Source organism: Arctopsyche grandis, chromosome 8 (genome assembly GCF_051622035.1).
Source record: "Arctopsyche grandis isolate Sample6627 chromosome 8, ASM5162203v2, whole genome shotgun sequence".
NCBI classification, from domain to species: Eukaryota; Metazoa; Arthropoda; class Insecta; order Trichoptera; family Hydropsychidae; genus Arctopsyche; species Arctopsyche grandis.
Window position 1 is genome coordinate 31491001 of NC_135362.1, and position 26999 is coordinate 31517999.

The following is a 26999-nucleotide window of genomic DNA, read 5'->3' on the forward strand; positions in this document are numbered from 1 at the left end:
GTATAATTTTAATGTACATATACTAAATATTTTATTTGTATACTTGTAATGGTCGTGTGTATTCGTGTAACTGTAATTTTTACTATTTGCTCTAAGCTTTGTAGAGCATTTTTGCTTAGGAGTGGGTGGAGGATCCAAATAAAAGGCCAAAGTCGCTTCACAGCATTTATTTTGGGTGATTAAGGAGATCCGCACACTGCCAGTGCTCCGTCCAGAATGCCTTCATATAGCCTAAGTACCTGTTTATAAAGGGCAGGTCGCTCACTGCATCTTCGACGACGCGTTTGTTTACCTATTGTTATAGTCACGTACCAGATATGCAGTCCCACGGTCTCGCGCTGTCAGTTCTGAGAATTCTAGCGGGAAGTGGCTGGGTGCCGTTACCGACTGCTAAGTCCATTCGGGGGGGGGGGGGGGTCTCCATTGTTAGCCGACAGCACTTAAGGCTGGAATTAATTATTGAAAAATAATTATAATGGTGGCTCCTTTTAGCATATGCTACAGCATTATGTATAATATATGAAGTGCAGATCTTTTCTCCTGTTGCACGTACCAACATGATTTATTTATTTATTTTATTAGGGGAATTTACAGTTTTATTAATTACAAAATTGATATCAAAAAAAATTATTAGAAGATAAACCATTTTAAAAATTTTTGCATATACATATGTATGTAGGTGAGAGAAAAAGAAAAATTTAAGCATTGAAAATAAAAAATAACAATAAAATAGTACCGATTATAGTGGTAAGATAATAATATTAATAATAATACAAATATTAAACTAGGTTATAGTTGTAATAACAATAAACAAATTACAATAAATACATACATATATTCAAATAAAGCAAATAAGTAATAAATTAAGTAAGATCATTAGAAAAAACACACAAAAAAAAACACAAATAATAAAAATTCACAATCAAAGTTATCAATTACTAACAATGTTAAACATCAAAAACAAATTCGCAACAATCACTCTTGTTTGGTTTGTATTTATTAACATTATGTAAATAACAGGTAAAACAAATAATAAAAACCCAAAATTGAAATTTAAGAAAAATCGGTCGTTTAGAAAAATCAAGTACATATTTAGTAAATGAAATTGTTTAGACAATCCTGACCGATGACTTTCTCAAAAAAAAAAAATGCAAAAATCTTATTCTGAAATTTACATAAATTTACATACATATAAGAAACTGTAACTTTGACTATTTGAGATTTTAGAAATTGTGTTGTAAGTATTTGCTACGTAGATCATGTAATGTAACTATGCCATTACTTTGTATATAATCTACTATTGATGTTGATTATATGTATGTATGTAAATCGATTTAATTGTGAAGAATAAAATACACACAATATCCGTGTATTTACTTTTTGAAAAGAACAAACAGTAAAATATTATTATTGGATCATTAAATCAACCCGGTGATTTCATCAACAGATTTATTTCTATTCTTGAACGTTTTTAAGCAACATTCTAATTAACTATTTTCTTTCATTTTATAGCCAGTGAATGTTCAAGTAATGAAACGTTAAGTGCATACACATTATATTTCCCTTTTATGTGTTACTGTAAAATTGAAACAAATGATGCGGTTTCAATGGCCGACTCTAAATATGAAAGTATACCTTTAGAATATACATATGTTTAGATTTATTAACTTTAAATCTTTTCTCTGAGACTTCTTTGGTACTGCATAAAGTGATAGTCGGTATTCATTGCATGAGGACATATAAAGTTCAGCGTTTATTTTATAGCAGATCTTCTCAATTTTTCCGATTGATTTAAATGGCGTATTAAAGACCATATCTTCTACTATGTAATAAATAATTTTTGGTATCGTTACGCCATTTTGGTCCGCGTTTCCCCCCATTTGTAAGGGAGAGGCGAGCGCGCGTGCCCGTGTATGATTTATGCGCGCGTTCACTAACTTCCATACAGTTCACGTCCTCATACATAATGCCATGTGAGACCGATTATCGTGGTCAGCTAACTACGATTTATTCAACACGGGGCCATCTTCAACGTCATCTCCTTCCTATAACGCTAATTATAACGTGGCAAACTGTGCAACATGGCGAATATTAAAAAAAAAAAAACCCAATTTGGACGCTCGGTAATTATTTAAGCGTAACTTACTTTTGACCGAGTTCACGCTTCAACTTCTTTAAGTGTGTTATTATTGGTTTGGAATAAGTTCAATTCATAATCTGAACAGATAGGTTGTAATTGTTCTTGCTTAGATGGAGTTAATCAGCCCATTCTTCTTCTCGCATGCTTGCTTTTTCGCTACTAGTTTTCATATATATGTAAATTCTATTCAAAGAATTTGGGTTTATTTTTAGTTGCTTTATTGAATAAAATTTGATTTTATTGTACTTGGGGAGTACAATAAAATCTTTTCGTTGGGGAGTACAATAAAAAAAAGGACTTACGAGGGCTGGACACCAGCGCCTTGTCCATACAAACGTATTACACTTCTCCCTTCCTCAATTATGGCACTAGAGAAATTATTTTTTTAATATGCTATGGATATCAACCATAGGCATGTTTTTATTTTTTTGATTAGTTATTTTTTATAGGAGCTAGGAGCCACCAAATATCTATAAAATCGCCTCGTTTGTACATCCACGAAAAGAGTCCAGCGTGCTAATTTAACGGTTGATTTTTAGAAAAATACGAAGACACAAACATAGAAAATACCTTTCTCATAGCGACGATGAAATTTCTTTTAAAATTGGTCCAGTTTTGGAGGAGAAAACTGGAGAATACAAAACCTCGGTTTTGTCGATTTAAAATAGGTATTATCTGGTCGAAGCATAACTGTCGCATTCACTCAATATATATATATATATATATATATATATATCGAAGAAAGGAACGGCAACAAAATTAAGGTTTCGGGTATCCAACCCTCTTAATAGTCGATCTAAGCACTGAAAGTGTTATGAAAGATATTCAGAAATGCCAAAATTTCGATCTTTCATAGTTTTATCGTTCTTGTGTATATATTTTATTTTATTTTAAAATTGAATTAGTGAAGTTGATCGTTTCATGAAATTGTCAAAAAATGTTCATGAACGGTGCTAGTCAAATTTGGTTTGTATCTATCTATGTACATACATATATTAAAAATCGTAAAAATTGTATCGTATGATCTATTATTCAAGTTGAACGGAACATCTTTTTCATATGGTGAAATGTCGTTGGGGTTAGTTAAAAAAATTACAATGTTAATTTTATGTAAGAAGCAAAACAATTTGGGCATATTTTATGAAATTGGAAGATATTTTTGATAACTTTATGAAAAATGTAACGAGCTTGCTAGATATTAAACGTACGTACATATGTATGAATTTGTTGAAAGTCACAAAAACTAAGGCAATTATTATTAATTATAGAAATATTGATAAGGTTCATGTATGTATGTGATAAAAGAATAGAAATAGTTAATAGATTTAAATATTGTGTTATAATACTTGATGAAAAGTTAGATTTTAAGTCACATGATGAATACATGGTGTACTGTGTAGATTGAGAAAGGTACTGCTAAGCTATTTTATAGTTATTATATGTATATGTATGTAAATAGTGCAATTGTCCGATCACATGTGTGGATCTATTTTAAATTTAGTTAATTATAAAATTAAGGAAAGCATTGTGGTATTTTATATTTTAATTCATATACTAGAATAAAATCCATGTTGAATGAATTGAATTGGGTTAGGAATACTCTGAAAGTATTTATGTATGTGCATACATATGTTGGTCTTTATTTATAAGCTAGATAAGAAAATGTTACCTACATATATATTTATATAAGAGGATAAGATACATATGTAAATAATTATGGTACTAGGGGAAGTTATTAGTTAGTAGTGCAGAATTAAAAGTTTAATAAAAATAGGAATATGAAGGTATTGTTAATTACAATAAAAAAATAAACAATATTAACAGATTCCTGGTAGCCCTAAAACAACAGCTCCATATGAATAAATCGTGTGTGTATATTATTGTTATTTGTAAAAATTAGCTATTGAGCTACTGCTTAAGTAAATAAAATAAATAAATATACATATCTGTTCTCCAATTGGATGAATGTTCAAACCTTTCATGATTGTGATGAGTCATTTAAAATACAATGAAGTATTTAGAATTTCAATTTATTGATCGTTGGAGTGTAAAAGCTCATGAATAACGCAAAATTGGGATGAGTTTCGAACGTGAACGGTACCGGCAATGGAGATCATCTGAGATGTGTTATAAACTCAGGCGAGCGTAAAAGACTGACATTTTGAAATATTGTATAAATTAATCTTTTATCTGACGAGTGAAGGTACATATGTATGTACGTAGCTTATTAGCCGAAATGGTCGTCGAATTTTAAATTAGCAAGCTTTCTTCTTATATGTACGTACGTACTTCTAAATTACTATTTGTCCGTGTCGTATCGTCGGTGACCACCACGCAGTATTAAACTGTGGATTGTGGAACGAGTCCAGTTTCCCATGACGACTACATGGTATAGTGACTTTGATAACTGCCCATTTGCCATATTGTTCACAGACTTTTACCATGTAATAAATGGCGCCATCGTAACGTGCTCTTTCGAAACCGTGGTTTCCAATGTTTTCAATAAATAAGATGAAAATTCTAGGACGTGTCGTGTGCAATACCTACGTATGGGAATGTACCTACGTATGTATGTCTATTACACATTGATATACAAATTCAACATATTTTATTCAACTTAGAAAGTCATAGTTTATAAACTTTGACCTTCTATAATATAATACATTAAACTAAAGTTTGTTCGTGTATTTACATATGTATCTTGTGGGTCTACGTGACGAGCCAGAATGTTAAATTACAGAAAACACAAATATCGGAAGGCAAAGATCGAAAATCGAAAGATCAAAAAAAAAAGGGTGCATGGTAAACGGTACATACTCACTTAATTTGAGCGAGCAGGGTACAACAGGAACAAGAGGAACAGGCTTTTCCTCCCGTATTCTGCGCGCGCACATTAATACGGGAGAAAAAGCGTGTTCCTCTTGTTCCTGTTGTATCCTGCTCGCGCAAATTAAGTGAGTATGTACCGTTTACCATGCACCCTTTTTTTTTTGATCTTTCGATTTTCGATCTTTGCCTTCCGATATTTGTGTTTTCTGTAATTTAACATTATGGCTCGTCACGGAGACCGGTATCTTGTACCTACGTATTTTTCGTCAACAGTCTATTCTTCTGACGTCATCGAACAAATAATTAACTTTTTTCCGATTCAAAGGATTCAAAGTTCCCGGGGTGAAGCCCTAGGGCTTCACCCCTAGGGGGCGCAGACCCCGGGAGGTGTACATAGTTTTTTTTATAAAAGACTTACTTTATATCTTTGTTTGTTCGTGACAGTCAATTCAATTAAAAAAACAAAATAGTATTCAAATAAATTTATATAAAATAAAACTATTCAAATATATTTAATAAAATGTTTACTATTAGATTAGTCATGTTTAAGCGGTTTATATTACAAATACCGAGCGAAGCCGGGTAATAAAGCTAGTGCTAAATAAAACAATATCAAACTCATCAACGGGCAGGATTTTCAGTATGACATTTAATATTAACCAGCAGCGTGGACTAATGGTTAGCATATATGCTTAGGTTGCTGCTGGTCCGTGCTTGATTTGTGACCTGATTTTCATTGAAACGGTTCCAACAAATTGGCAACCTTTACCCATTTCTCGCAATTTTCGTGGTTTCAGCATTTCGAATTTCGCTGATTCGTATAAAAAATTCTGCAAATTTGTCCATAAATGTCTTGCAAATTTCCAATTTTTTCGGCATCTTGAAATTTGATGATGTATATAAAAAATCCTCCGAAAATGTAATGTTTATCAAAAATTTGTCAAAAAAATTTACCCACAGATGTCTCTATGATGTTTTGTTAAAAATTATTCAAAAAATTGTATATTGATGTTTGTATTTGGAATTGGGGCTTACTTGTTAGGTCTTCCTGGTATACATATATGTAAAATAAAAAATATATATATATGTATGTACCTATAGAAGATTCATCACGTAAAAAATACATCCAAATTTTTTTCTGGTCTTCTTATAAGAAACATGTATTATTTGTACATAATATGTATTCTGATAGCTTAAATAATGATTTACGAGTATACGTATGATTGATTTTAAATCATATTAAAAACCCTATTTTAGGTGAATTTTTTTCTTAATAGTGACTGAATGTACATTAATTGCAAAAGTAAGAAAATTAATTGTTTAGCTAATTTTTTTTTATGTGTAATGGAAATTTTTTTATTTATTAAAATTGAATTGTTGCTTCAAATGCTATTTAGAATGATTTCCTGTTGGAAAACAACTGCGTGCATTTGGAAACTTTTAAGTTATTCAAAACCATTTGTAAAATGATACTGGTTTAAGAGGTCGTTTATTAATGACTAGTTCTTTTACCCGGCTTCGCTCAGTATTTTTTAATATGAACAGCGTAAATATGGCGAATCTAATAGTAAATATTCATTTTTTTTTTTTTATTAAATTTATTTGAATAAAAAAAAAACTCAAATCGTCGTCATAGAAATTTTGACATGTTTACGAAATTCCCAACCAAAGATACATATGTACTTACATACAAAGTCTCTTTCGAAATTATATATTAGATTAATTATTTAATATATTGGCCTTGAATAATTGCATTTTCCTTATATTAATCGTATCAAAGTAAAAATTAATTAGAAAGGAGCAGGTAGTGGTACTCCAATTGACACTTTTCCTACAATCGCATACATATGCTCAAAATTAAAACAAATTCAAGAAAAGTATCGTGTTGTCCTCACTCGTTCAATTTTATCAAGTTGTCCAGCTTCAGTTAAGTGGAGAATCGGACGTAATAAATGACAGCTTTTGTCTCCGCGGTGTGGTGATTTTACGGAAAACGGTCATAAAGTCATATTGTTCACATGGGTATATATGGTGATTAGGTATGTACATAGGTACCTCACATACAAGAAAGTGAATTATCATGGGGTCTCGTCCCCTTTAACGACAAGGTAGGGAAAACGGGGAGGGAAGCAATCCACATCCTCGAAACCCGTCGAGTGCGACAAATGCGAGGACCAAATTAATACGTGTACACAAATGTGACACGCCATACTGCACACACGACCTCTCGCTTAACATTTTGCTTACCAACGTGGTTATAATGTACACGTGTACTTTATCTTGTCTCGGTTGAAGGCGTCTCGTAGCGAAATAAAAATTGAAGGAAAAAAAAGCGCCAGAAAAAAGCTGTACGGCATGATCTCGGGTCATAGGTCGCGTTGTTTCTTCGCAAAAAGCGTTCAAAGTCAACTCGGCGACCGGTGTGGAATACAAAGCAAAAGGTTTCACTCAAGTACAACGGGATGATAAAGTTTGACAAGTTTACGGTCCGGTCTGGTCTCGCTTGAAAATCTTATATGAGGTGTGATAAAAAAATATGTTGAATTTTATTTATATCTGCCGGTTTTCGTTTGAAAATTTAAATTGATTACAAATTGGTTTGCTACATTGATAATGATGTATAGTAGAGTATTTATAGCATTTATGTGCAAACAGTATAATACTAATTATAATTTGTAGTGGTGAAAAACCGATGCGTACGTGTGTATTGAAGATGTATTACTCATGGAGTCGTTTATCGATAAATTGCTTGCTATGGCGTGAATCGTGGCAGTCAATGCCATTAATGATTCGAAGTTGCTTGTCTTCGTTCTTCAGAATGTTTTGTCGCACTAAAGCTCTTGTGTTCAATCATAAAGGTCTGTTCATATTCCAAGAACTTCTCAATGAAATTGTTGCTGCTGAGCCTGAACGTGATATTTTCCACATCAGTGAGCGTATGTTATCCGAGATTATTTTAATCTATTTGTCTGATAGCCTGCGCTCATAGTTATTTTCATAGTTGAATGTGATGTATGAGTGGAATTTTGATCTTCTCTCTTCCATTTGGGCCTTGCAGGGATGTTTTGTAATTGCGGCGGGTTATTATATATGTATATTGGTGGTGGGTATAGGTGCAAGACATTCCCTGCTTTTTATTTTATTATTTGATATTTTTACTTTATCTGCTATTATTATAATGCTATATATTTTTTGTATATATGTTACACCGAATCCGTGAAATTGTCTATTACACGCATTCGGCAAGAGAATTGCCGAATGCGTAAAAAATGCAAGCGTGTTGCCCAGTTCACGGATTCCGTAAATTCTTTGCCGAATGCTTGAACTGAACACATATATATACATATATGTACATAAATATTTTTATTTTTCTCATCTCTCTGTATTTTTTTTGACCATTGTGGTGCATTTGGGACTCCTGTAATGCCTCAATGGTTCAAAATTAAACATCGATAAAAAATATGATTTGTTGTTTCAAATTATATTATATTTATATAAAATAAAGTATGTAAATATTGAAAAATCTTCAATTAAAAAAAGTAGTGTATCTGTACATGTGTATGTATGAGAATGAAATATTTTCTAAAATCATGTGATCGATTAAGAAGACGAGTTACTTAGTCGTTAAAAGGAAAAAGCAAACGAGCAATTTGTTGAGCGATAAATTGACAAATTGCCTCGTGTGAGCGATGGTGATAATTATTGATTGATAATTGTAATATAATCATATATATTTGGTTAATTGATGGAGACATTTCCGACGAGAGAAAATATGTACTTCTTTTTTACTAGTGCGAATCGTGAGATATAAACATTTTTTACTGTATATGTATGTATTATATTTTAGCTTTTTGGACTTATTAAATTTGATCAAATGTAGATCAATTTGAAATCATTTATTTGTACATTTATAATGTGTGTAATCATTCAGTGAATTTTTTGACCATACCTTGGAATCCTTCCTACATAAAAATGTTGTACATACGTATGAAAAATTTATTATTATCACCTTTTTGCCCACGTTTCAACTTTAGTTTCAATGCCATTTTTATTGTCTTATTTATAACTAGATATGTGTTGCAGTTTTGCAAAGTACATGCTATGTATTATGTGAAAACAGAATCCATAATTCATATATAATTTTTTGGCGTACAGTAAATCGATTGTTTGTTCAATTTCGAGTGTCATGTCGTATTCGTTTCGTTGGTATTACAATGACTAATTCTGACCTATTGCCTGTTGCTCCTTTAAATTGCAAAAGATTCTATAATAGTTCAAAGTTTAACAGCTATTTAAATTTATGCACATTTTCCTATTCAATTATCCGTTCACTTTAAATGCGTTTAGAATATCCGATAATCTTTCGACGTTGTACCGAATGTGTTGTTTTATACAGTTGATAATACACATTGTATACGCATTTATGTAATCACATTTTCGGTTATTGTCAATCTTCTTCTTGTCAGATCCAACATCGATTTTCCATTATAAATGTACAAATAAATGATCTACATGTTATCAAATTTAATAAGTTCAAAAAGATATAATATAATACATAAATATACTGTAAATTTTTTTTACATATATCTCACGATTTGCACTTGTAAAAGAGAAGTACATATTTTCTGTCGTCGGAAATGTCTCATCTATTAACCAAATATACATATATTATTATATTACAATTATCAATAAATAATTATCACCATCGCTCACACAAGGCAATTTGTCAATTTATCGCTCAACAAATTGCTCGTTTGTTTGATTATAAATCCTTTATAACGACAATTAAATCGTCTTCCTAATTGATCACATGATTTTAGGAATTATTTCATTCGCATACATACACATATAGATACATTACCTTTTTTTAATTGAAGATTTTTCGATATATAATTTCATACTTTATTTTATATAAATATAATATAATTTGAAACAACAAATCATATTTTTTTCAATGTTTAATTTGAACTATTTTGGCATTACAGGAGTCACTAATGCACCACAATGATCAAAAAAAAAATCCAGAGAGATGAGAAAAATTAAAATATTTATGTAGATTTAATCACATTTTCAGTTATTGTCAATCTTTTGCTTGTCAGATCCAACATCAATTGTCTACATATACATATATTGCAGAGGTAACCTTTTACGCTTTGTAGACACGACGATTTAATGATGTGGTAGAACGGTCACCCTACATATGTATGATTATATTTATTTTATCCAAATGTACTGGAGAATAATGCATTGTTTTTGCTTAGTGTGAAATTAATTTTAATTAAAATTGTTATTATTATTCCAATTAATATCACGAAATATATGTATGTATGTATATGTATTACACCCAGTTTCAATTGCACTTCAAATATGTATATAGAAATTTCTAGTTGGATCATTAAAATTATAGCACGAATAGCGATAAATCTCTCTCTTTAACTATCCTCGTATAATTTATGGTTTTTAGTAACCGGTAGGTAGTCTTCTTAACCGTGTTTCGCTGCTCGAGATAACTGACCGATAACACACGGCAGCGAAGTTCAAATCTCTCACACGTCTAGTGTTTGATATGTACGTTTCTATCAAAATCGACCATCTTCAATCCGGTCAATTCCGGGATTTAACCGAAACGGTTACCGTTCGAAGCATCATTGCTCACGCGTTATAATCATCTGATAAGGGTTCATCGTCGTACATGTATAAGTGCAAGTCATAGAATAAATTTATGCCGTTTTTAGCATACATATGTACGTATACATCTCGATTTTGTAAAGTATTTTCACATGGATCAATCCAGCGCAATTTTAATACGATAATATTGAATAGAGCTAGAGTTCCAGAGAAATGTTATAATAACACTGTTCAACAAATGACGACTTTTTTTTTGGTTCAGAGACGAGATATCACTTTTATTATAGATCTATGCCCAGTAAGCACGAATCTGGTAATAAAAAATGTTGATTGGCTCGTGATTCGGAGATATACATATGTGTTTTTTAAATCGCGCGATTTTTCTATATCTTGGTGCTGTTCAGTCGATGTCTCAAAATCTGTCGTTTTCTGTTCAAAATGAATATTGGAATCTGTAGTCGGGTATTTTATCTTTTATTTGTAGTACTTCTCAGCTTTTAAATCTCTCTAAGTAGTCGTCCAGTTTAAATCAAAAGTCAAAAGTACGTATTTTCATTTGGGATTTTTTCCCACTGTTAAAACTATTTTATATTGAGTATTTTCTATTGAAAAATGTTTATTGAGATAGTGTTTTTTGTTTTCGTTTAAAAGGGCTAATCGGAAGTGTGCTGAATTTTATTTGAATTTTTCGTGTCAAACAGTGTAATAGGCGTTTAGTGGTTAAGTGGCTTTAGGCGTCATATTGTTGTCAAGTGAGGAATGTCCACAGACTTTTTACTAACCTCTTATACGTTTCATATGGTTTTTCAAATAATTTTGGCGTCAGTCGTATTTGATGCTTAGTGCTCGACGTACATATGTCCGATAAAAACTTCTCTGTTTGTTTATATGACTCGCAAGATGGGAAAGTGAATCGTTAAAAATTGCACAATGCATTCAAAAATAAAAATAATTTCCATATCCATATCAAAAATAATTTCCATATTAAGTGAAAAGAATAGTCTCAATCGTTGCACACGAGATTTTTGCTAGTCGAGAGAAAGATCTATTTTAATTCGGTCTCTATTTAACCGATCAGTAGAAAATTCACATTTTGATCAGTAAAAAAAAACATTTGGTAGGTAAAAATAATGGATTGATCAGTGAATATAATAAAATGATCAGTTGCTATGCGATCAGTTATTAAATAGAATGATAATTGTTCAAATAATATGAGCAGTAATTAAACCAAAATGATCCGTATATAAAACGAAATGATAAGATTTTTAAATAAATGATCAATTATTAAATGAAACGATCAAGTTTACGCATTCTGACAGATGAAGTAGAGCCAATTTTGCCATATCGGATCGTTTTCGGACCATGGGTTGATAAAATCTGACATTCACTGGTGTTTTGATTTCTCGCTTCTCTCCTGGACTTCGAATTTGTTTTTCAAGTGGCTTTCTTTCACTTTGAAAAACAAATGACTTTGACATTACTGGCTTCCTGATTTTTGTTTTTTCCCGTGGACTGACTTTTTCTCGGATATGTGTTTGACCCGGCTTTAACAACTTGAACATCGTTCATAAACAAATATTGACCCCCTCTCTGTTTTCAATCCCCTCGGTCCTCGCCCCTCGCTCCAGGTTCATTTCAGTCTCACTGTCTCAGTTCTCGCGTGTCTGTTAAATTAATAAATACCGACCCTAACAACCTAATTTTAAATTAATAGGGCCAACCCTAACTTAACCTAGCATAACCTGACCTTTAAATAAATAAGTTTTGGCTGCTAAGATCTAAGATAGGCGACACACTATCATTCAATTGTCAAAAACTATAATTTATTTAGTTTTACTCATCATTTATATTATTAATCTAATCACTTATTTAATTAGTTACTAATCGAAAAATTGTTATTTACCGATCGAAAAATGAATATTTACATATCACTTATAATATTTAACTGATCACTTATTTAATAAATTACTGATCATTTATCTTAATTTTTAGCTGATCATTTTAGTTATTTTTAACCTACCAAATAATTAGTTCCCATATAATATTCAATCAAAAATTTGACTTGAATAGAGACTATTTAAAAATGGATAGTGATTAATCTTGTCTACGTGATTTGTCTTTTCATTCAATCGAATCTGAGAGACGGAACAACCGTTTGAAGAAAGCATTTTTCCCAATTAGTATTACCTTCAGATGTTTCTCACGATGTAGCAGCAGTAATCGAAATCGAGCAAATGATTACAAAATATTTACATTGTGACCTTGATATGTTGTGCATATTATAATAACACACGTGTATTCGAGCAGTGAAGTGGACTCTGTTAGGGACTTTTGTGGGAACGTTCATTATCAGTGGTGACTTTGCAGTTTGCATTGGCCTGAGCTCGGGTCTCGTCTTCGAGACGAGGATCAGTAACAAAATCATCTGTGTACATATGTACATATATGTACACAGATGATTTTGTAATACGATCGACGGGAGTATCATCTTCTTACCGATCTAATTACCTTTTTATCACGTCGAATGAGATCGACGAATCGGACGCTCCGTTACGGGCGCGTCATCGATTGTCAGCCGCATTTTCCAGCGAATTTTCCGACTTTTCCGATCGCTTTCCGTCTCGGCGGTGGTGTTTATGGATTCTTCCGATCCTGCGGAATGGTAAACGGCGAACAATAAGCGTGTTAAAAACTCGTGTGTATGTATAATACATAAATATAATTACGCGTGCGTTGTTTTCGAGCGAGTCGCGTGTGCAAGTGTTGCGGGTCTGACGTCGGTTTACATTGACCCGTAACCCCGACGGGGACCTTTTGTGACCCCACCGGGTCAAAAAGGTTAGCCGAAGCGAATAAAGAACCAGCCGTATATCAAATTCTACCCGAACGTACGTTTAAAAGTGGATACGTGTGTGGGTATGTAGGTGTATATGTGTGTGTGTGTGAGTACGAATCCGGCTATCGGGCGAGCTCTTTGTTCCATGTTTTTGCATTCGGAACGTGTATCGTTTTAATTGTGTCCTCTGTGTCGATAACACGAGACTTTTGATGAGGAAAATTTTGTATATATATATAGGAAAATAATATATACGTACCAGCCACAAATTCAAAACATACCTGCCAGGCCCAAATGGAAGAGAGAAGATCAAAATTCCACTCATACATTAATCACATTAAATTATGAGAATAGTGATGAATGTATGACGAATAGGTTAAAATAATCCTTAATAAACTACGCTCACTGAAGTGGAAAATATCACGTTCAGGCTCAGCAGCAACGATTTAATTGAAAAGTCGGAAAACTCTTGGAATATGAGTCATTCGATAAAGAAATGTGTGGGCAGGAGGTACAACCATCAAATGATGATGTCTACCACGCACATACTTATAAAGGATATAAAGCCCGAATTATTCTAGAAACGAGGGCATGACGTATTACAACGTAGAAGCTGAATAACAAAGTTCAAGGGTATATATGTATTATACCCAAGCATGTCCAAAATAAAAGGAGTAGGGTAGAGATAGGGGTAATATCTATTCTCCTTCCAATATAGGAAATTAAGAAATGCTTTTGCACTTTTTCAATTATTAGAGAGTAATTAGCTTTATGCAGATTCTATACAATAGAATTATACTCTAGTTTCCTTTGCACAAGCGATTTGAAGAGTAAGCGAGAAGACATATGTAGGTTTGGAGAATAGCCTTGCATATCTTAAGACAAATTCGAGTTGATGAAAGGAAACGTTAGCGCATGTCTTGATGTGATTGTGAAAGGTGAATTGAGGATCAAAAGTGATATCCAAATTCAACACGTTTCAACAAGACGAATCCAATGGAATATCCGTGACAATAGAGTGAATATGTTACTCATAATTGCACATATTTTTTAACATTTATAAAACAATAATCTATAACAAGAGATAAATAGTGATGCTGGTCATAAGACGGCGGCTTGCTAACAGATTACTCATTTGTTTTTGAATATTTACTATTTTTAATGGTTAAATTATTATTTTGACCATTGTGGCGCATTAAGAATTCCTTTAATGCTACAATGGTACAAACTTTAAATAAATAAATTATGTGAATGTATTCAGTAGGATTTTTATGTAATTAAAATTTTGGTTGTTTGGATATTCATATGTATGAATAAACTGCGACTCATTCGATTGTCGCTATTTATTCATAGATACAAAGTAAATTGACCGTTGATAATATTGTATGTAAAGTTCATTTCTAATATGAAGTATTTTTGGTGGTTAAACTGCATCGGCAGATTTACCTTGCGATATCATTGAAATATTTTTACTTTTAAAATCCTCGCTAAAAATTTTGATGCGTTATTTTTTTAAATTATTTACGCATGTCGTTATCGAATTTAACGATTTCGGTGTCACAAAGAAACGTGTAAGAATTTATAAAAAAAAAATATAATATGTCGATAATAATTATTTATGTAAAAAAAATCCTGTTTTACCGTCAAGTGTTTCGAATATTGTATAAAATAATTTGCTGGTCAAGCATATATTATATAATGTTTATCTTAACTGTAGGCGATTTAATGAAGCAAATTTGATATGCTAATGATTTTTTTTGGATTTGGTTCACTTTTGCTGTGTATTTGCGATTGTATGTATGCATTTTGGGTATGTGAATTCATATTGAACAGTACGGTAATCGTGTGTATTACTTTTGATGCTAGAGGGCGAAGTAAAAAACAGGAATTTGAACTTTGTAAGGTCGGGGTCAGGTCAGGAGTCATCGTGGGATTTCTTTGAAGATTCATGTCGCGCATGCGTACATGCAAGATGCAACAACAAGCAGCACATGATCGTAAAATTCCATTAATTTGAATTTATCTCAAATAAATAAATTAAGTTGAATGACTTATGAAATGATAATAATATCTCGAAAGTTGCGACTTTATTGAATTGTATGAAAAGTTTTGGCATTGGACATGAATTTTCAGACTTCTATTGTACGTACATTGTACATATGCGAAACGCCGACATGTTGGTTAGTTGACCTTTGAACTCTTCGATAGTAAGGTGGTCACGAAGATTAATAATTTTTTTTTAGAATATTAGTACCCAATGTTCAAATTCAATTTTATTTGCCTTATCAATCGTACCGAAAGTTGACAAATCAACTTCAACCAACCACTTATTTGCAGCAATACAATTTGCTACTAACAAAAAGCCTTGAAAAAAATATTATATAATATCTCATTTTATTAATAAATAATGACAAAAAATTACAAACACATTACACTTTACCTATCGATACTTTGTTCGTATAATATATGAATTCATATTGTTTATATCGATCATTATTTGCAATTAAAAAAATCTATATCAAATGAGCCGTCCTATTTGCAAGTGGCATAAGTTCACTTTTCTTAATTTAAAAAAAAACTGTATAATAAGATGAAAATAAAATAAAACATAACTAAAAAGATCCCAAATTAAACAAACTTTCAACTAGATCAGTATATTTTAGATTAAACAAATCCAAACTAATATAAATCCTGTTGAGGAGCTTGATGCCCATGGCAACAGGTGACGAAACCATCAAATTGGCCATAATGTATATTTGAGAAACTTACTCTGTACTCTTTCGATTATCAAACAATGGACCCTATCCCTATGGCTCCATATAATTATGATTAATAATTATGTCCCTAATAATTATGTGCGTGGTAGACATCACTATTTGATGGTTGTACCCCCTGCTCGTACAGTTCTTTTTCGAATGGCTCCTATTCCAAGAGCTATTCGACTTTTAAATAAAATCATTGCTGCTGAGTCTGAATGTGATATTTTCCACTTTAGTGAGCGTAAATTGTCGGATATTATTCTAAACTATTTGTCTGGTAGTCTGCGCTCATCATTGCTTTCATGATTGATTGTGATTTGTGAGTGGAATTTTGATTACTCTCTTCCATTTGGGCCTCACAGAGATGTTTTGTATTTGCAGTTGGTTCTAATTTATTGGAACTGGCTGTAGGTGCAAGACATTCCTTATATTATATTTGATATTTTTACTATATCTGCTATTGTTTTTTTATAATTATGTAAAAATCTATTTTTGTCTGTGTATATACATGCATATGTTTATATATTTTTTTCTTTTATAAGACGTCCCCTTTTTTGTTGTTTTTTTTTAATTTGTAATTATTATTATTATCCGCTATTATATAGCTTATTATTTTTATGATTGTGTTGTTGTGTATATATGTATATGTTTTGTTTTTGTCATGTCTAATTTATTTAGTTATTATTTTGTTTCTTTTCTGTTATATTTTTGACCATTGCGGCGCATTATGAATTCCTGTAATGTTACAATGGTCCAAACTTTAAATAAATAAATAATTGAAGAAAATTCAAGAATGCTTCAAACTAGCGAATCATATAGGATACGGAGTTCTAATGCACTCTGGAAACGTTACTTGCATGCAGTACGAAATCCAACATTTTTATAGTTCTAGAGCAAATATTATCAATGCGCCTTGGGATATTATATGTATGTATGTGGCCGAACTGGATCGTTTTTAAAGTTCATTCGAAAAATAAATAAAAATCAAACCAACCGAATTGTTCGACATGCAATTGTTCCAATATTTAATTTTTTTTTTGAAATATCGAACAAATTTCTTTTGTTTTTTTTTTTATTTGATCGATTGCAAGAAATCTAAAAAATTTAAACACACCGACAGCTCGGCTTAAAATCTGTCTTTAATTGGCGAGAGTTTCTGCAAGTGAGTTTTATTAATTAAATATAAAAAAAAATACTACGTGATAATTTCGTCATGCACACCCGATAGCTTTCGAGTTGAGCGCGTCGTAATCGGAGAGTCATTAGTGTATTATTTTTTGTTTCGCTCAGACTCGCGATGAGACCAGCGAACGGAGCGAGACAGACTATCGAAGTTCGACTTCTCGCTCATGGTTATTTTGAGGTCACAGGTCATGTGTCGCGGTCGTCGGCCATGACCTCGTGACACATGACTACAGGACCGCATCTGGTGAATTTGCCTTAAAATGTTCACGCCAAATAACAACAATTTAATGTCGATGTCGTTATGCATTTAGAAGGTCGTAAAAAAAGTGCAAATCCCACTAAAAACGATGGCGATGTTTTGTTTTGAACAGTTTTGCAGCAACGACACTTTTTTGTGTCCTTGAATAGTGCATAGGTTTACTTGAATTGGATCTTTTTCGGCATTATGTACAAGTATACTCTGTCTTTGTGGTATCTGATGCAGATGCAATATCTTCAAATTGTCACTTTTAAAGCTGATGTGTGTAATTTTATATTCTTTTAGATACCGAAAAAAAATTACTTGTATGTCCGATAAATTTAACTTATAGCATTGATTTTTTTGATTTTTAAATGCTTTTTATTATTACGAAATTATGTTCACAATACATCTTATATCTATTTTAATAGCTACTGATCTACTGATCATTTTCTATTTTACAATTTTAATTTAATTTGGTTAGTAATTACAGTATTATATTATTCTAATGTTAATCTAAAGCATAATAGGAAAAAGAGCTCAAAAACCTATTTACAATCCTTATAAATGTTCATAATACATCTAATACATAATATTAATTAAAGACTATCTAAAGTCGATGACCTAAAGCAGATTGTGTTTAGGTAATCTGTGTTTATACCTGAAGGGTATAGACATTTTGTTGTAATCACCGAGACTCTTCACAAGTGTGTTAGTATGGTTATTAGTGATTCTTTCATAGAATCTACTGGTTAGTTTGTTAGTAATGTCTGTAACAAACGGAATATTATATATAGCATGCAGTTTTTTCAGGTTAGTATATATGGGTGTATTATAAATTATTTTAAGGGATTTATTTTGTATTACTTGGAGCTTGGAAAGGTTAGTATTCGAGGCGTTATTCCATACAGGTGAAGCATAGGTTAATAATGGTAATATGAGCGCGCGATATAATTTTATTTTATTTAGCGTTGATAAAGAACTATGGCGATTAAATATTGGATATATTGAGGATATACCCCGCATCGCCTTGCATTTCGCTGCCTCAATGTGAGGTGCCCATCTCATTCTTTTATCAAACGTTACTCCTAAATATTTTATTACTGACTGCCATTTCAGACTTTCTCCAGAGGGGATTTTCAGATCTGAACTTGGCTTATGTTTTCTAACACTAAAGAATATGGCGTCTGTTTTGGTTTGATTAATTTGAATTTTCCACTTAGTGAAGTGTTCAGTCATTGTTTTAATTGCAAATTCAAGATTTTTAAGAATAGTGTCTGGTTTTTTGCTACTTGTGAAGCAAGCTGTATCATCTGCATATAGGGCTATGTGACAGTTTTTTGGAATAGGTATGTCATTTATATATATGGAGAACAAGAGTGGGCCAAGCAAGCTCCCCTGCGGAACGCCAGCTGCGATTGTTTTTGGAGACGATAATTCATTATTTACGCTAACCACTAGCTTTCTACGAGTTAAGTACGATTTGATGATGAGAATTAGATAGTTTGGTATTTTGTTAATAAGGAGCTTATGAATGAGTCCATCGTGCCAAACCGTGTCGAAGGCCTTTTCTATGTCGAGACATACCATTCCGGTACTTCTCTTCATATTAAAGTTCTTCGTCACGTGTTCAGTTAGTCTTGTTAGTTGTTGGGTCGTGGAATGTCCAGTGCGAAATCCAAATTGTTCATTTATTAATTTCTTATTTACGACTTTAAGTAAACGTGTGTAGATTATTTTTTCTAGAATTTTTGAAAGCGTGCAAAGTAAGCTAATGGGTCGATAATTGGCCGGGTTTTTTGAGCTTTTATCGGGCTTAAGTATGGGAATCACGTTGGCTGTTTTCCAGTATTCTGGGAAATACCCGGTGAGTAAACATGCGTTGAATATTTTAGATAGTGAGACTAAAGCTTTAAATGGAAGTTGTTTGATTGTGATGTTATCTATTGAATCTCGCCCAGGTGCCTTTTTATTTTTTAAATTACGTATTATATTTTGGATTTCACACGGATGCACCAATTTTATATTTTTAGTACTGTTAGTGGGAGTTTTTGTGATGATTTTAATGGACCGGTTGACTTTATTATGCGTTGGTATGTGATTGTAATGTTGTGTGAGTGTGTGATGTTTTTGGAAGGATTTTGATAATAGTTCTGCTTTGTCGCAATCACGCGTCACTGAGATTCCTGCATCATCTAATGGAGGAATCGAGTTTTTTGTCCTGCGAATCGCTTTAGCTAATTTCCATAGAGAGCCATCAACTGAGCTCAATTTTTCTAATTTTTTAGACCAAGCTTCATTTTTGATTTCTTTGATTCTAATTTTAATTTGATATGTGAGCTTATTAATTAATGTTTTCAATGCTGGATTTTTTGATGTTTGCCAAATTTTACGGAGTTTATTTTTACTTTTAATTAGATTTGCAACAAAGTCAGTTATCTCTAATTTGTGTTCAATGTATTGTGTCTTAGGTATGTGAAGGTGTTTGGATCGAGTTATTGATTCCGTTAGGTGTATTATGGAGCTGTCGATTTCGGTTTTGTTTGTGAGTGTGGTTGAAGTTAGAATGGTTTGGTCATTTATGTATGACTTGAACTCTCGCCAGTTAGCTCTCCCGTAATCCCAACTATGCTTGATGATTTCCTCGGGTTTCCCGTCGATTGAGAAGATTATCGGGAGATGATCAGACGACAGGGTTTGAAGGGCATTTGGTGTCGATATTTTTGGGCAGTTCTTGACGAGGACAAGATCTAGTGTGGATGGTTGTGAGTTATTTGTGGGATAGTGTGTGTATGTATCCGGATGAAGTAAGATTGTATCTGTTAGTTGAATGTATTTATAAAGAGTTGTGCCTTGTAGGTCAGTGTTTACGCAACTCCATAACGGATGTTTGGCATTAAAGTCACCAGCTACCACTACCGAACTACCAATGTTAAATATTTTGTTAAGATCGGATGCCAATAATCGTTTTTGGGGAGGATTGTAAGCGGATGCTACTATGTGATGGGTGTTGTTAATTGTTAGTTCGATGGCGGTTAGTTCTAAATTTTTTAGTGGCGGGGTTATTACGCGACAATGTTTAATTGACGATTTTATAAAAATGGCAACTCCCCCTCCATGCTGTTCTCGGTCTTCGCGATAGCAGTTAAAGTTAGGTAGGTTAATACGGATATGAGGTTTTAAGAAGGTCTCGGAGATTAAAACTATGTCAACACAGTACTCACCGATCGCCGACTCTAGCTCGTCAATCTTATTCTTAAGTCCACGAGCATTCCAAGCTAGAATGTTCAGGCGCCTCCCGTTAATCAAAGACATCGAGATATTCGACAAGCATGAGTGCCAGCTCTAGTTTGTCGGTGCAACCGCTGGCCTTGGCACGAATCTCCTGGAGGATCTTCAACATCTTCGTCATAGACGCCATGGAAGTTAGGTCTGTTGTTGGTTGAATGTTGGGATTGGTTGGTTGGTGGGGTTTTTTAGGGATATTTGGGATATTTGGTGAAGGAGTTTTAATGGTCGGTAGCTTTGGGAAGTTATGATCGTTAACGACCGGGATATTTTGTGGCTGCGCCACTGGGAGTTTCCAAGGGTTGGCTTTGACAATCGATGCTCGATTCTTCCTCGATTCCAGCATTTTCAGATAGCTCTGTCTTTTTGGACAGTCTTTGAAGTTAGCGGGGTGAGATCCTGAACAGCCTGAGCAGACAGCAGGGGTAACTATTCCTTTATTGCATTGTGCGGTGAGGTGAGTGCCGGCACATTTGACGCACTTGGCCTGCCGATTGCAGTTTTTCGCAGCGTGTCCATATTCTTGGCATCTGAAACATTGAGTAATATTTTGTGATTTACTAGTATATTTAACGACACTGACCTTTGTGTAACAGATGTACCGGATTTCTTTAATCTTCTTTGCCGATACCGATGGCTCGAAGAACACCAAGTATAGCTCGGTGGCGTTGCTCCTAGGCTCCTTCGTCTTCATCTGTATGACTTTGGTTACAGGGAATCCCTGTCTGATGATGTCATCTTTAATATCAGCTTCCGGCAATTTCGGCAAGCCACGTACGACACTTTTTATTTCCTTTTCCTCCTTCCTGGAAAAGGTATGGAATTGTCGGTCTGGTGTCAATCCATCCCGAAGTTTTTTAAAGTCTTCAAGACTTTTACATTGTATCTTGACATTATTTTGACCAATGTAAGTCATTGTGAAGTCTTTTATAAACTTCTTGATCGACTCGATCATGCTGCCGTGAGTGCCAGTAGCTGTCATGATGATGGGCGGGATTCTTCCACCGCTTCTGGGGACATCGGAAACTTCCAAGAGCCCTTCAAATTTGTTTTTCTCCTGAATTTTAAATTCAGGAGCAACATCTTTCACGTTCTTTGCCGTATGTTTTGGAAACTGCCACTCGGTCTCCATCTGAGCGGTCTGAGAGCAGCCTGGTTGAGGAGCTTCGGTTGTAGTTATCAGTGTCTTCTTAATTCGCTTTTTCAGGTTGGATCCTCGCATGGTGCCAACATGTGTTCGTTTGGTGTTCGTTTTGTGGGGGGTGTTTGTTTTGTATGTTAAAAGGTGTGGGTTTTTTGACGGTATGGCGTATCGCTGTATTATGAGCGCTCGCACAGAGAGTACGTCTTCGGCACGTCCGTTCTCACGGAGCGTCGAGTGACACTTGAGAACTTATAGCATGATAACTGAATATAAAACCAAAACAAACAATATAATGTACTAGTAGTTTTACCCGGCTTCGCTCGGTATTTGTAATATAAACCGCTTAAGTATGTCTAATCTTATAGTAAACCTTTTATTAAATTTATTTGAATAGCTTTATTTGTTTTTTTTTTTATTAAATTGACTGTCACGAACAAAAAAACATACATATATACTAAGTCTCTTTCGAAATTATATGTATACCAGAATCCGGCGCCTGCGCCCCCGGAGTCTTCGGTGCCCCCCGGGGCCGGGGGCGAATTTATTTGAATCGAAAATAAAATATATCGTCATAGAAACTTACCTGTTTACAAAGTTCCTAACAACAGTTACATATAAATATATATATATACATAAACCTATATAAAGTGTCTTTTGAAATTACATACATATATATAAGATGAGTGGAACATTTGATGGGTTAAATCGAAATTGTTATATATGTAAATGTGTATGAACAAAAACAGAATTATATAATGTCAATCTATGGATGTGTGACATTAAAATATTCCTTAGGACTAGTGGTGTGCCGTGACTTTTGAAACAGGAGACTATGTATACACATTTCAATCAGCCTTTTCATGATTTCTCTACTGGAGTCAACTTTGACGTTCTGTTTTATAATATCCATTTTCAACTGATCATTTTTTTTTGTACGTCGATTGTACATTTGGTCATTGAAGACAGATATAATATGATTGAGTCATTTTCGTGGCGTGTTTTGACTTCATGAAAATTGCTGATATCGAAAAACCAATGCTATTCCACACACTTGATCTGTTTCGAACAAAATACAAAGTGTATATATAAAGCTCGATTTTTAATTTACAATGCAGTTAGCCATTTTGATAAATTATAATAATCTGTCTTAAAGTATTGAGTATGATTTTTTATTTATTATAGAAATATTATAAGGGGCTGACATTTCTTGATAACACCTTTTTTGTCTTAAAAACTTAATCTTCTGAATGATTTGTCGAATAATCAATCAAGAATGCATCATTCCATTTCCATTGTTATTTATTTCCGCGCGCTCCGCGCTGATTCGTTCTCAGGGAATCATTTCGTGAGCCAAGTACGCTTGAAATATGTACAATTTTACCAAAAAAAAAATCAGAATGATGTTTGATAGACACAAATCAAAATATTTTTAGTGATAATTCCATAAACGCTTAAAGATACTAATAAATTTGAAAATGTTTTGTCTTCGATGGCACATAATAATTTGCCAGTACCGCGAAGGGAACAGATTGAGACGGCGAGTCCGTGCAATCAAACGACGCGGCGGACCATACCATAATAATTCACTACCACTACCGATACCACAGGTAGGGCCAATTCCGGTTTCCGAAATTCAATAATCCGAGTGAAAAATATCAATATAGACAACTATTTGAATTTATTCAATTGAATTTTATTTAAATTGGCACACATACAGAATAAAATATAAAAAGAAAGTAAAAGGTTTTAGGGGACTAGTCCTAGGCCTTTTAGTTTTTCAATCAATTGGTGGCTTGAGTCTGATTTACTATACATATTTTTAAGTTGTTCGTTTCTAGAGTCTGTTCGATTTTGATCTGTCTCAAAAATTTTTGATATTGAAAGCTTTCTTTTCCTAGTTCAATAATACAGAGCGAAACAAATGTCAAAGTGCGGTTTACTCTAAGTTGTTTGACAATGACGTTTATATCAATGAAGAATTATTGTTCCCATTACTGATATACATATACATACATTGTATTGTTGGTATAGGGAGACCCATCCGGTGTCATTTGGTGTAGGAGTAACGAGTACAAATAGTGGAATTGTGGCACATTTTAGTTTTCGAATCAAAAAACTGCTTCAATTTGTCAACGTAGAATTTTCAATATATGTACATACATATATAGAACTATCAGTGCCCGGAAGTTAAAAGTGATTCGGTATAAATAATCACTTGACCATCGCCACGTTACGCCATTTCGAATACGTAGGTGGTCTACATTTAGATTCGAATTATACTCTATTTGCAAATTTAATCACTCGATCGCGATAAATATGCACAAGTTTAGCAGTTCGGCCCTGCGTTAACCTCGTCACCCCACCGCCCACTTGTGCGGTTCTCCTTTTGTCAGCACAGCCAGTCACCGACCGTGTCTTCCTCGGTTTATATATATTTTGATCGGCTCTTGCGACAGACAAATTGTTTATCAAAAAAGCGTCAATCGATTGGACAGAATCGATGACGAGTCCATACATCTCGATCGCGAGTTGAAAGTGTTAACAGAAATCATCAGAATTTAATTCAATGCATTGTGTATTGAATTGTTCGTGTATTTTTAATTAAATTAAATTGCGCAGTATGCAAATTCGTTATTATTATCGTTAAATTGTGTGCGTTGGTATCGGTGTGTGTGTGTGTGTGTGTGTGTGAGTGCAACGATTCGTGACCTGTGACCTGCGAATTCCTGAATATAACCCCGCCGTTTGACCTTTACTATTGTTCGAGCGATAAAGACGTTCTATTTTCATTTTTTTTTTTTGTTTTTAATTAATGCGATAATTGTTTTAACAAAGTTGTGGCGTCGTTGAAAATGCATTGAACTTTTGATTCGGTGCAATGATGACGTGCAATAGTAGTAAGATTTTTGTAAAATTTGTATTTGATTTCAATGTTTCGATTGTGTATGTGTGTGTGTGATTAATTCAATTTTTCTTTTGCAGGTGTCGGAAAATCGAAGGATGAAAAGCTGAATCGAGACGACGAAAACGGTGAGTGATTGTATTTTTTTCTTATGTATGCATGTGTCTCGTATTGTGTGTGTATTCATTCGGGTATGTATTTTGCGTTTAGGTCAACGTTTCGAAGATGTGTTTAAGAAAAAAGAAAACAAAAAAACCATCTGTTTATACAGTTTGTGTGTAAAAACGGTTGGATAAACTTCGTTTACGAGTTCGTACGTATGAACCAATTCTAATTGAACAGTGTGCGAAACTGGGTCACTTCGTACCATTTTAAAACAAACACGCACACTCATTCGCATCGAGCAATTGCATTATTAAAAGATACGATCTGTTTGATTAAATTATTTTTTGTTTTTATCATTTAATCGATTCGCATTTTTGATAATCAATTTTTGATTGCTGTAATTGGTATGCCTGCTGCTATGTAGGCGCGGCTGTGAATTAAACAAGCGAATTTCTGGCTACTGTTAAATTTTCCAGTCATGTTTTTCACGAAAACGTCCGCCGAGTCTTTCCTTATTTTGGAAAACTCTCATTGTGTACATATGTATGTACATAACCAACAGTGTAGACTAGTGGTAAGACGTAGACGTTGTTTGTGTTCATAGTAGGCGTCAATTGTCTTGGCTCGCCTTACAATTTAAGACTTTTAATCAAAGTGGCTTCTCAAATTGAACACTTCGTTTAAAGTAAAAATTTTACTGGGTAAATAGGCGATTAAAGAGAGGACGATTTATTTGTCACAATTTTTGGTAGCAGTGGGCTATTGTCTCGACTCGTCCGGGCAGCTTACGACACATCCGAACTTATCACTAGAGCCCGGAATCTGAAGGGGCTGTTTATTGTTCAAAGATTGTAAATGCATTGTTAAAGGTTTGCCGAACCTTTTTTACAAAGCATTTACAATAATTGAACAATAGGCGGCACGTTTCCGAGCCCTTCAGATTCCGACCTCTACTTATCACTACTAACCAGACGCTACAATATGTTACTACGCGACTGTTTTGTTATAATCGCACACACATATAACATAAGATACCAGCAGCGTGGACTATTTGTTTTCATTCGAGCAGAGTGGATATAGATGGATGGATATAGATGGATGTAGACCTTTAATATATTGTCCAAAAGTCTACAATAGATTTATAATTAAGTTACTAAGAACAGAAATTCGATGTTGAGTTTACGTTGGTTCACAATATACATACATATGTATGTAACAATTCAATAGTAAAAGCCATATGCAGAATAACAATAACAAGAAAATTTCATAATAGAAAAATACTGGCATTATACCAGCAGCGTAGTCTAGTGGTTAGCATATTATGCTTTCGAGCAGAGTGGTCACGGTTTGATTCTTACTAGTAGCTGCTGGTCACACCTTGGTTTGTGACTCCAGATCGATCGTTTCCTATCAGAGTTTGCCAATTTTTCTGATTTCATTGAAACAATTTCTGTAAATTGGCATCTCCTTTCCTTTCTCTCTTGCAAATCTCAAGTTATTCATCGTCCTGAGGTTCGCCGATTTGTATATATGCTGCAAATTTGTATATATTATTTATATATATGCTGCAAAAATTTCTCCATAGATGTCGCTGTGGATGATGTTTGTATGAATTCGCATTGTATAAATGCTTGTATTGGTTATATTGTATCTGTATTAGTACACTCGTCGCTTTGGAGCGATCTGTAAAGGCAAGTGTACATGTTCGACTGAAATAAAATAATATATAATAATATGTATGTATGTATATGTATATATGTATGTTTGATGAATATATGATCTATACTTTTCTACATACACAGACTGTTGGATCGTAACAGTTTAAAATGTACGATTGATTTCTCAAAAATTGATCTACAAATTGGAGAATTTTTAAGAACCTTTTTTTTTATAAAAGAGATACAAATGGCTTACTTTTGATATTATTATTTTATATCATAATCTT

The 26999-nt window shown here is 33.4% G+C and overlaps 1 protein-coding gene across 2 annotated transcripts in view; it reads left to right on the top strand.

Annotated features, from left to right (window-relative positions):
- LOC143916081 (uncharacterized) overlaps positions 1-26999 on the top strand; it is a 253337-nt gene that overhangs the window by 17512 nt on the left and 208826 nt on the right. The window contains exons 1-2 of one of the 2 annotated variants that reach the window (XM_077436973.1): positions 24448-24944; positions 25030-25077. In XM_077436973.1, the coding sequence (XP_077293099.1) occupies positions 24926-24944; positions 25030-25077 (67 nt within the window). In that variant the 5' untranslated portion in view covers positions 24448-24925. Of the gene's footprint in view, positions 1-24447; positions 24945-25029; positions 25078-26999 lie in introns of those variants that run through there. The other variant, XM_077436972.1, reaches the window with a different exon arrangement.